Genomic DNA, 12,589 nt, shown 5'->3' with positions numbered 1-12,589 from the left:
CCGCACTGATCACACGCTGACGTTTATCAGCAGCGATTACGCTCACGCAGAAGATTCACCGGCAAAGTGAGTATCAGGGAGCCAGCAAATGGGGAAGCCTAGTCTGCTGAGACTTGTGGTGCCCCAGGATCAGCCAGCAGCAGGTACACATGGGCTAGCAAGGAGCATCACAAGCAGGAGGCCGGCACTGACTGACTGACTGTGTGCTCCCTGTGTATATATAGGGGGAGCAGCGGCTACGTCACACGCCAATTTGCATACCACTCCCCGCCCTCATAACGGCAGCGCGTTGAGTGACGTCACGTCCGCCCCTGCGCCTGCTTAGGAAACCCCGTGGCTGAGCTGAAGTCTCTTTTTCCCCGGCAGCCCAAGATGGCGGATATCCAGGTGAGGGCTCCGGAGCGGCGGGAGATACCGGCACCTCTCCGGGGACCGGCGGCGGCGGGGATGTGTCACTGGGTGACGGGGAGGGTGCGGGGGCTCCGGGCGGCAGCGCTGAGTCTGTGTGTGCGGCCCCGGCCTGGGCTGCGGGAGGCGGCACCGCGTGTAGGCCGAGCTCTCCCCGGTCATGTCTGCCACTGTGCCCGTCACTGTGCCCTATATACCCAGCCTATTACCCCACACTGTACTGTATGTGCCCTATATACCCAGCCTATTACCCCACACTGTACTGTATGTGCCCTATATACCCAACCTATTACCCCACACTGTACTGTATGTGCCCTATATACCCAACCTATTACCCCACACTGTACTGTATGTGCCCTATATACCCAGCCTATTACCCCACACTGTACTGTATGTGCCCTATATACCCAGCCTATTACCCCACACTGTACTGTATGTGCCCTATATACCCAACCTATTACCCCACACTGTACTGTATGTGCCCTATATACCCAACCTATTACCCCACACTGTACTGTATGTGCCCTATATACCCAACCTATTACCCCACACTGTACTGTATGTGCCCTATATACCCAGCCTATTACCCCACACTGTACTGTATGTGCCCTATATACCCAACCTATTACCCCACACTGTACTGTATGTGCCCTATATACCCAGCCTATTACCCCACACTGTACTGTATGTGCCCTATATACCCAACCTATTACCCCACACTGTACTGTATGTGCCCTATATACCCAGCCTATTACCCCACACTGTACTGTATGTGCCCTATATACCCAACCTATTACCCCACACTGTACTGTATGTGCCCTATATACCCAACCTATTACCCCACACTGTACTGTATGTGCCCTATATACCCAGCCTATTACCCCACACTGTACTGTATGTGCCCTATATACCCAGCCTATTACCCCACACTGTACTGTATGTGCCCTATATACCCAGCCTATTACCCCACACTGTACTGTATGTGCCCTATATACCCAACCTATTACCCCACACTGTACTGTATGTGCCCTATATACCCAACCTATTACCCCACACTGTACTGTATGTGCCCTATATACCCAACCTATTACCCCACACTGTACTGTATGTGCCCTATATACCCAGCCTATTACCCCACACTGTACTGTATGTGCCCTATATACCCAACCTATTACCCCACACTGTACTGTATGTGCCCTATATACCCAGCCTATTACCCCACACTGTACTGTATGTGCCCTATATACCCAGCCTATTACCCCACACTGTACTGTATGTGCCCTATATACCCAACCTATTACCCCACACTGTACTGTATGTGCCCTATATACCCAACCTATTACCCCACACTGTACTGTATGTGCCCTATATACCCAGCCTATTACCCCACACTGTACTGTATGTGCCCTATATACCCAACCTATTACCCCACACTGTACTGTATGTGCCCTATATACCCAACCTATTACCCCACACTGTACTGTATGTGCCCTATATACCCAGCCTATTACCCCACACTGTACTGTATGTGCCCTATATACCCAACCTATTACCCCACACTGTACTGTATGTGCCCTATATACCCAGCCTATTACCCCACACTGTACTGTATGTGCCCTATATACCCAACCTATTACCCCACACTGTACTGTATGTGCCCTATATACCCAGCCTATTACCCCACACTGTACTGTATGTGCCCTATATACCCAACCTATTACCCCACACTGTACTGTATGTGCCCTATATACCCAGCCTATTACCCCACACTGTACTGTGCCCAACTACTGCCACCTATAACTAATACTATACTGTATGTGCCCTATATACCCAGCCTATTACCCCACACTGTACTGTATGTGCCCTATATACCCAGCCTATTACCCCACACTGTACTGTATGTGCCCTATATACCCAGCCTATTACCCCACACTGTACTGTATGTGCCCTATATACCCAACCTATTACCCCACACTGTACTGTATGTGCCCTATATACCCAGCCTATTACCCCACACTGTACTGTATGTGCCCTATATACCCAGCCTATTACCCCACACTGTACTGTATGTGCCCTATATACCCAGCCTATTTTACCCTACACTGTACGTGCCCCATATACACAGCCTATTACCCCACATTGTACTGTGCCCAACTACTGCCACCTATAGCTAATACTATACTGTATGTGCCTCATATACCCAGCCTATTACCCCACACTGTACGTGCCCCATATACCCAGCCTATTACCCCACACTGTACTGTGCCCAACTACTGCCACCTATAACTAATACTATACTGTATGTGCCCTATATACCCAGCCTATTACCCCACACTGTACTGTGTGCCCCATATTCCCAGCCTATTACCCCACACTGTACTGTGCCCAACTACTGCCACCTATAACTAATACTATATTGTATGTGCCCAATATACTCACTCTTACCCATACTGTGCAGGATGTGCCCTGTATACCCTCACTGTATTGTCTCTCTATCATTTACTATACACTGCAGTCTGTCCTGTATGTGCCAGCCTCTGCCACCCCTGCGTTTCTATGTTGGTCCTCTTTACCATCATGTGCCCAGCCTCTGCTCACTGGAACCCCCATTGCACCGGTGCCCAGGTAGCTACACTTGTATGCAGACTCTCTTCTCGGCAACCCACTCTTATCTATAGTGATATAGGGTCTGGCCTCTAACCCTAATGTGACCCCAGTGCCTCTCACTTTATGCAAGGTTATGCCTATAGCTGGGTACACACAATGTGATGTAACAATACATCACGAGCACAATCTGACGCAACGTATCATTACACACTACATGTAACTGCAACGTGGCGCTCATTGCGTTGTACACTCTGATGTGCTGGGCAGCCGATGGGGCGATGTAATGAACAACGGATTGGGCATACAAACTGTGTACAATCGCAACAATATATGGTACAGTACATTGTGTAGTGTCTCCAGCTTTAGCGTTCCCCCGCTGCGCAGCCTCATGTGGAGGGGTGTCCGGTATTGTCGCACATTATACAAGGTTAAGTTTTTATATCTGTTATTTGTGATGTTTTGTTTTCTTTGCTACATATTTACATCATTAATGTAATGGTCCTTATATAGTGTATGTGCTCTTACAGACAGAGAGGGCCTATCAGAAGCAGCCTACTATCTTCCAAAACAAGAAGCGTGTGCTGCTAGGCGAGACTGGCAAAGAGAAGCTACCGCGCTACTATAAGAACATCGGGCTGGGATTCAAGACCCCAAGAGAGGTAGATACTGCGGCACCTACACATCTAGCACAATTGTTCTCCATGAAGTCGTCTTGCCCTTCAGAATAATGTATGGTAACCTTCCATTCGCTGACGGTGGTTCTGGCACATGTAACCCTTGCAGGCTTACCGATTGGAGCTGATGAGGGCTCGTCAACTGCTGCTGTTTAATAATATACAAACTTATTTTTCAAGAGTTGCAAAAATTCCCATTCACAGAATAACTGCAGATGTGTCTTCATGCACCTAACTGTTTTGTTCCATATAGCGTGTGGCGCCTGGTACGGCTCAGACCCTTCGTCACAGGCGCGATTCCTGTGCTGGAGTCCTTTCCTGGCTTTCTGTTCTGATCGTAAAAGAATTGGTATACAGTAGCAGATTAAGGACAGTAGTCAATTAGACACGAAAAGCCAAGATCCGCTGGGAAAGTATCGTGGATCGGGGATTTTCGCGTGGCGGAAGCTTATCTCCGTATTCAACTGCAGACTGGATTCGCGTACGTGAAAAGTCAATACAATGTAATAGGCGAAAAAGATTTGCCCCTGAATAGCAGGAGAAAAGTGCTAGTGTTCCCGCTAGGCTGTTTTAGCGGGGCGCCGCGTCCTGCCCGATTTCGAAAGGGCAGAGCGCGCTCTGCTGAGACAGCCTGCGGGTTCTTCCTACACCTGTGGGTCGCTGTGTCCCGCGGGTGATCAAACCGGTGGCGCAACGGTCACAGCCGGTGATTGGACGCCGGGCGCATGCGCCCGGCATCCATTCAGTGACTGCAGCGCTTGGGGGCTGCCCGGCATGTCCATTAGGGCCGGGCACGCCCCCAGGAGTGACGAAAAGGGGGCGCATCATACAGACAAGCCCCCTTTTTGGGTGCGCGCAAAAGTGCCCTAACTCTGGGTCCGGCGCCCTGCCTCCCGTCGGACCTAGAGTGAACACTAAAGTGCAAAATGTTTATTTTGGGGTGCAAAGATGGGGACACCACTCAGAACCCTTGGGACCGCCCCCCAAAGGACAACTGTCAAATAATTCTGAAAAAAAAAGTTAACACCCCCAAAAAAAGTACTTTAATTTTGGGGGCAAAAAAAGCACAAAGTGGGGGGTTAACTTCAAAAACTAGTGAAATAAGGTTCTGGGGGTGCTCTAAGAAGGGGCCAAGTGTTTTTGGGATTGCAGGTGCTTGTATGACAGAGGAATTACACTCATGACAACTTCACTTTAGAGAAATTAAAATATGCTAGCACCCATTTTCAGGTACCCCAAATTTGCCAGGACTACTTGTCACCAAAAAATACTGCTTAATGCTATCCTTCACCAATCGTGCGAAGACGCTTATAAGAAGCTATTGAAACAAGTTACGTACCCCAAATAGCTTTATTCGGGCACATGTACATTGATCCCCAATCTTAGTGCATCTTTTTGGGGGAGGTTCATCCTGATTTTCCCCATTTCTGACAGCGCTTTCCGCCTGTTCAGACTTTGCAGCTTGGCGTTTTTCGCGTGGTTTGGAATTGAATACGGCGAATGGCGGGGGCACGCACAATAAGTTTCCGCATCCAGAACACGTGATGTAGGCGAAACTTTATTGTGGATGCAAAACTAATTGAATACGGGCCTGAGTGTAATGATGCGTGGCGTGGGTATAGGACCATCTGTCTTTGGACTTTTTAACCATATTACTTTTTCCTTCAAGTAAAATGAAATACTCCCACTGTTTGTTCTGACGTGCGGGTTTCTGCTCGTACCCTCCTGAGGGTGAAGGCAGAATTCCTATTTGTACCGTCTGCGATGCTGTTTTCCGGCTTAGTGTGGCGCTAACAGCCTTGCAGCTGGCACTTTATTTGGAGACTTGCCGTTTATCATTCTATGTCCGAGGCAGGAGCGTAGAAAATGCACTCTAGCATGTCTGAACAGGGGGTGTGACCACAAGAAAAGGAGGCATGCCTCTAAGACGCACACCCTTCTCACCACTTTTGGGGGTGTTCCCTGCACTTAGACATGCCGGGCCCCGCCAAGTTCTCCCTGCTGTGAATAGTTGCCGTGCGCATGGTATCTATTCACCGGTGGTGATCGCCACAACACGTCACCCGGCATGTTTTAGCGGGATGGCGCCAAAAGGGTAAGACCCAGCTAAAACAGCCTAATGGGAACGCTAACTAAACACCCAGCTTAAGGCGCTGTAACCAGTATTCTCTGAATTAAGAGGTTCTAGTCTGTCTATTAAATGGCCCCGGGAAGGAGAATCCCGAGGCCCCAAATATTGCCGATAAGTAGCGTTGAGTGTTTGATTTTTGTATGTACTTAGAGTCTGAATATGTATAGACTGTTTCCTGGACTACTCCCCTTCCCCATCGTATTGAACTTCCTTGAAAGTAAATGTTAGAGAGTTGAATAAATGGATTTTTATTCCTTTGTTCACCAAACAACTTCTTATTGGTGCCTATATCTTCTCCAAATATAGTACATAGAGGGGGGTGTGATGTGAATAGTGCCAGGAAGGAGTTCCCGGCGTTATAGTCCGACTAAAGGATTGTTCCTCGCAGAATTCAGATGTAAGTGCCGCCAGCGATGCTGTTCAGTATTGCGTGGTGCAAACTGCATTGCAGGCGGCACTTAAGTCGGTAAGCGTGCCTGAACGCCTGGCTTAAGGCGCGCTGGCCGCTATCTCCCGCATAAGTGCCGGATGCGAACCGTTGAATAGCTCCGGGAACTCCTTTCTGGCGCTATTCTCATTGTGTTCAATTGAATTGCCCCCAAAGAATAATTGTGTATTACAGCTGCAGGTTCATTCCCTGCACTGCTGCTTCCATAGTCCGGTAACCAGACTTGCACACGCTTACACTAATTGGCAGCTGTAATATAGTTAGTCTGTTTGCTTATTACAAACTTAGGACACTAGATGTGCTCTTTATACTTCTATCCTTTATGCACAACATTCGAGGGAGAATTTAAAGATACATTTTACTGAATTTTGTATTTTAATTAAGTACTTGGCTTTATGCTGGTCACACACAGGACAATCTGAACGATCTCTCTTGAAAATCCTGGTGTGCTGGATAAAAAACGATATTCATCCACGCACCAAAGACCTCAGCAACGATCACAAGCCACTATGGAAAATGCACAATATCGTCCAGATTGGCCTGCATGCATGCCCGACGGACGATATTGTTGTCATCCAGTGGGAGCGCACATCGTTGGTCCTTCATTGCATACACGCGGTACAATATTATTACGATATATCGTTACGTGTGTATGCACCTTTAGTGTTTTGTCACAAATGTACTGGTATAAAGTAACGGGAGGATGCTTATTGGAAGACAAAGTTGCATCGCACGGCGAAGCTGCACAGTCCGTGGCGTACCGGAAAGCGATTTGAGAATATGGGTATTTAGTGACATCTGTATATCTGAGCATTGCCCTATGGAAATGAGAACATGCCGTATTGTCGGTGCGTTTTCCTGGTAGCTCACTAAGGCGCTTATGTGGTAAACGCATGAGGCACCATATAACGCCTATGTGCTGCCGATGTTGGCATTGGTTACTTTAAGATTTGCATTTCCTTTTCAGTAGTATAATAAATCATGTGAGCACCCTTTCTATTGGGATCGAAGAATGTCACTGAATACAAACCTAAGTGATCGCGCTCCTTATTGTGCAGTTAGCGGTGCCCCACATAGACTGAACTAGTGTGCGCCCTGTAGCGGCTGCGTTTGGTGGGCTGTGCGCCCTGTAGCGGCTGCGTTTGGTGGGCTGTGCGCCCTGTAGCGGCTGCGTTTGGCGGGCTGTGCGCCCTGCAGCGGCCGACCGCCTGAAGTTTTCCCTTTTCCTTCATGGGAGGAACCCAGATATTGTCATTCACTGTTGGCGTATGGCCTCTATCTGCTGAGTTTCAGGCTGTCTGATAAAATGTCTTTGTCCAGACTTACAGTGCATGTGTTTCATGTCTCCTTGCTGGAACACAGGTGTATTCATTACTGACTGACATTTTTAATTATTTCACTTGTGATTCTGTGCGGATACCTGGAAAACATGCACTCATTTGTTAGTGTGTTAGTGCTGGTGTAGGAGGTAGTCACATTTGCCTATAATCGTCTTGTCTTCCAGGCAATTGATGGCACGTACATTGACAAGAAATGCCCCTTCACTGGTAACGTCTCCATCCGTGGCCGTATTCTTTCTGGTAAGTGTTACCAGTCAGTGATTGCATCTTATGCCAGCAGCTATTGCTCTATTAGCTGCTCATATAGGGTCGTTTGATGGTAACGCACGATACATAGTGACATAGCAAACAGCAATTCATGTATACAGGGATTTTTTTTTTTTTTTTTAAACGCATGACCTGTTCTGTTGTTTTCTCAGTAAATAAAATAATTTCACATAATAGCTATGCACCTACTTGTTACGTCACTTTGTAACGCTAGTTACCATGGAATGACCTAATAACATAATATGGGTGGTAGAATCAATGTGCTGCTCATCGATTCTTTCTCTAAATTACTTTGTCGTCCCTCCCTTCTGACGTTATACTGTAGGAATCGCTGGGTAACAAATGTGTATTACAGGTGTGGTCACTAAGATGAAGATGCAGCGCACAATTGTCATCCGCCGGGACTACTTACACTATATTCGCAAGTACAACCGGTTTGAAAAACGCCATAAGAACATGTCTGTGCACCTCTCCCCCGCCTTCAGGTAAGACGAGCTGTGTGGCCTTGCCGTATCTGGTGCATCGGTATTGCCAGCAAAGCATTCTCCTGTTATCTGCGTGTGAACTATGTTTTAGGGAACAAAGAATTTTTAAAGCTCCACTAGGACCTTTCATGTAGTTGTAGAATATTCTGTCAGGAGTTGCTGGATAGTTATAGTAGGTTATAAGGCTTAGTTGATCCTATGTAGATATCACCTTTAACGCCTCATATCCCCTGCATGAGCCGGTGATCGCGCTGAGCAAAATAAATTGTGGGACCCCTCACTTTAAAAAAGGGGGGTCCTACTCCACTTTTCCTGGGTCCCATCATATTATGAGAGCAGGCGGCAGTTGGGACAGTGCTGAAGGCAGGTAGAAGGTGGGGTAGAGGGTTGCAGGTAGAAGGTTGCAGGTAGAAGGTGGGGTAGAGGGTGCTGAAGGCAGGTAGAAGGTGGGGTAGAGGGTGCTGAAGGAGGTAGAAGGTGGGGTAGAGGGTGCTGAAGGCAGGTAGAAGGTGGGGTAGAGGGTGCTGAAGGCAGGTAGAAGGTGGGGTAGAGGGTGCTGAAGGCAGGTAGAGGGTGCTGAAGGCAGGTAGAAGGTGGGGTAGAGGGTGCTGAAGGCAGGTAGAAGGTGGGGTAGAGGGTGCTGAAGGCAGGTAGAAGGTGGGGTAGAGGGTGCTGAAGGCGTGTAGAAGGTGGGGGGGTAGAGGGTTGCGGGTAGAAGGTGGGGTAGAGGGTGCTGAAGGCGGGTAGAGGGTTGCGGGTAGAGGGTTGCAGGTAGAAGGTGGGGTAGAGGGTGCTGAAGGCAGGTAGAAGGTGGGGTAGAGGGTGCTGAAGGCAGGTAGAAGGTGGGGTTGCTCTGGGGGTAGAGGGGAGTAATGGCAGGCAGTGCTGGGGATAGGGGGAAGTGCTGACAGCAGTTGTAACAGTCCTGGTATTCTGCCAATGAAGTCCTAGTGGTCATGCATGGAATGGGATTGAAATGCCGGCAGCTAAACGCCAGTTCAGATCCGTTCAAATACCAACAGCAGATGCCCGACAGAGGCAGGTAAGTACCATGACCTCCCCTGTCCTCACCACTGGTTTCCCATAGTGGTGCCTAACCCTAACCACCCCTTACCGCTCCCTAAGGCTAACCCTCCGTGGGGGGTGCCCAATCTTAACCCTCCCCCTGTAGGGCTGCATAACCCTAATATTCCCCCAACCCCCCCCCCCCCCCCCCCCCCCCGGACCAAACCTAACCCTGCTAGACTCCCTAATCCTAACCATCCCCCCACTGCGGCTAACGCTAAGGGTGCCCCGGACTTGCCTTCGATATTTGCTCCTAAATGCCAGAAAACAGATGAAAATGACGTCAGACAAGTTTGTTAAATGTTTGATCTAAACAATTTGTTCAAACAACAGTTTTTGTCCTTTTTCCGGCCTTTGGGAGCAAATTGCTGATCGTCAGTTACTCCCATACATTACCAGATTCTCATTCCAACCAATCAGCTAGTTGGCTGGTTGGACAGATAATCTTTTAGATGTGTATACAGCTTTAGATTTTCATTTTCTGGCTCTCAGAACTAAGAGCTGTATATACACCTGATATGTTAGAAGAAAACCTTTATCTTGGCATATTGTACTCTAACAGTTCTGCATACGGCCCTTTATTTCACAGCCTGGCTACAGAGGGGGAGGTAGGTAGTTAACAGTCCATATGTTGACTGCGTAATGTCCATGAGGTATTAATGTTATAATGCGCAGTTAAAATGCTTTCAATATCTTAAAACCTGATTTACCATGTATAAAGTTATAATGCTGTCAGTTACTACTGTGACATTAAGCTGCTGATATGGAGTGACCGTAACTGTCACTCATCCCGACCCCCATATGTCATTCATCAGTGGATAATCTTAAATTGTCATTTTATCACTGGCCAGACATATTAACTATGACAATAATGCTGATGGTGTCTTGAATCTAGCCAGGAGTCCTGCACTGTAATTATATGCATAGAGAGGTGATAATAGGGTCTATATGCCTATAATGGACGCTGAAAGGCATTCAATTGTGTTATCGCACCCAATATCCAATCTTAAGTAATGGGCGATCTAAGTGCGATATGGATTTTGGACACCCATGCTGTATCGCACATGTCGCGCGCAGAGACGGGGCTTAGCCACGTAAAACAGCTGAACCTGTCTAAATTCCTGGTTAGGGCGCCCAAAACAAAGACTAAAAGCATCGGGGTACGGGCAGAAAGGCTGGCGGCTATCGTGCCCAAACGGATCAACAATTTAATGGCTCAGTTAGGCACCCAGTAGTTGAAGCTGCCGGCGCAAACAGTTTAACCCCCATCCCATAATCCCTATCACATGGGCACATGTTTCTGTATTGCGGGAAGGATCTGGGGTAATCCCATGCAAGCAAATGAGGACCTACAAACTCCACGCAGATTGACCATGTATTGAGCTTGTGACCTCGGTGAAGTAGTAATGATGAAACTAGTCGGCATTTAGTAAAAGCTGTATTGGATAAAAATCATTTGAACTTGGTTATATACAGTGCATGGCTTTATAGAGTCTGCTGGGAAGAATAAGCTGTCTGGTGGGTCGTCCTGACCCTTCACTCACTACTGTCCTTATTAGTGTTAGCAGATAACTCCTAGTTACAGGTAGGTGGCATGTGGGATTAGGTGGCATGTGTGAGCACCATGCTTAGGCCTCTTGGTGGCTGCAGACTGCAAGGCCTGAGGAGACCTCCCTGTCCCTGCCCATTGTGTGTGATTGTGGCCAGTTACTAAACTCGTTCCCACGTTCTGTCACATGCAGCTGAGCGAGGGCAGAGGACACCTAATCTCATTTAGCCTCCAGTCAATACTTAGAAACCACTAGATTGTTTTACCAATGTAAGCAGGGGACAGTGTTCTAGATTATCAGCCGAGAGGTGTCTGACATTAAGGTTCAGGCAAATGAGAACTTCCACTCTTTCCAAATACCAAGTTGATATATTGGCTGCACTGTCTGTGTCACAATCAGATTGTATAGAGGAGAGCACTAATCTGCTTGCACTGAAAGCATAGAGCTAGTTACCTCGCCTGATGTAAGAGATATATTTGCTGTATACATTGTGTACAGTTTCCTGCACCATTGTAAGGAGACTTGTGTAACGTAAAACTCCCAAGTGCCAGATGTGTGAAGTTTCTTTTTGACCAGAGTGAGCCCCTTGTGGGGGTCCTCACCCCCTGGTCTGTGGGGGGTCCTCACCCCCTGGTCTGTGGGGGGTCCTCACCCCCTGGTCTGTGGGGGGTCCTCACCCCCTGGTCTGTGGGGGGTCCTCACCCCCTGGTCTGTGGGGGGTCCTCACCCCCTGGTCTGTGGGGGGTCCTCACCCCCTGGTCTGTGGGGGGTCCTCATCCCCTGATATTCAGTCTGGTCACAGCAGTGTTGGGTCTCCAGCGACTGTGCACCGGACACGCAGCTGTGTCGTCACTATGTAATACGGGAGATTCTAGCAGCGTAATCTAAGCTTGTGCCGTTGGGGGGCACTCTGCTGCTTCCTCTGTAGTGACGTGAGGCTGATATCTACATCTGTATGAAATGCTGTTTATAGATATACCAGACTCCTCCATTCCGTTGGTTTGCATGCTGGCGTAATAAGGAATGTTTGTCTGACCCATTGGCTGGATGTGTCCCTTCTCTGGGGGATAACGGCTGTTCTTGTGTTACAGGGATGTCCAGGTTGGGGACATTGTCACTGTCGGAGAGTGCCGGCCTCTCAGCAAAACTGTTCGTTTCAACGTCCTGAAAGTAACAAAAGCTGCCGGAACCAAGAAACAGTTCCAGAAGTTTTAGAAGTAAAGAAAAAATGTTTCAGGTCAAATAAACTTTCTAAAAACCTCAACTCGGACTCTTCATTGTGCTGTATGCTAAAGGTGTACTATTGTACTTGTGACTGGACATATGCTGTACCGTATAGTCTGTCATAGGCGCACACTGTGGTGTCTGTACCCCTTCATGTGCCATGTGCATGAGGCTAGCGAGCAGGGCCCTTATACCTGTGTCTGTTACCTAGGATTGTTTTTGTTCCCCCGTTATAAAGTGAATGAGGAGGTTACAGGTCTATGTAATACGTTATTGTGTTCAGTATCTTGCAATGAGAGCCTGTAACAAGGTTGGGTCACTGGTTCATTTGTGTTGTGCCCATGTATTGTCCCCATGCCCATAGATGGTGCCCATGTACCCAGACGTCTG

At 48.1% G+C, this 12,589-nt stretch overlaps 1 protein-coding gene across 1 annotated transcript; it reads left to right on the top strand.

Annotated features, from left to right (window-relative positions):
* The first annotated feature begins 280 nt into the window (after positions 1 to 280).
* RPS11 (ribosomal protein S11) lies at positions 281 to 12,239 on the top strand. Its single transcript, XM_088462253.1, has 5 exons — positions 281 to 387; positions 3,543 to 3,674; positions 7,773 to 7,848; positions 8,231 to 8,360; positions 12,067 to 12,239. The coding sequence occupies exons 1-5, from the start codon at positions 373 to 375 to the stop codon at positions 12,188 to 12,190; spliced, it is 477 nt and encodes a 158-aa protein (XP_088318379.1). The 5' UTR covers positions 281 to 372; the 3' UTR covers positions 12,191 to 12,239.
* The last annotated feature ends 350 nt before the right edge of the window (positions 12,240 to 12,589 follow it).

Source organism: Taudactylus pleione, unplaced genomic scaffold (genome assembly GCF_031769625.1).
Source record: "Taudactylus pleione unplaced genomic scaffold, aTauple2 ptg001168l, whole genome shotgun sequence".
NCBI classification, from domain to species: domain Eukaryota; kingdom Metazoa; phylum Chordata; class Amphibia; order Anura; family Myobatrachidae; genus Taudactylus; species Taudactylus pleione.
The sequence above is the reverse complement of the archived record's forward strand: the minus strand, read 5'-3'. Positions and strand labels throughout refer to the sequence as shown.

Bases quoted from the DNA above. Each gene is read 5' to 3' on its own strand.
- RPS11 (XM_088462253.1), top strand. The intron at 3,675-7,772 runs GTAGATACTGCG...CTTGTCTTCCAG, and splicing joins GATTCAAGACCCCAAGAGAG to GCAATTGATGGCACGTACAT. The intron at 8,361-12,066 runs GTAAGACGAGCT...CTTGTGTTACAG, and splicing joins CACCTCTCCCCCGCCTTCAG to GGATGTCCAGGTTGGGGACA.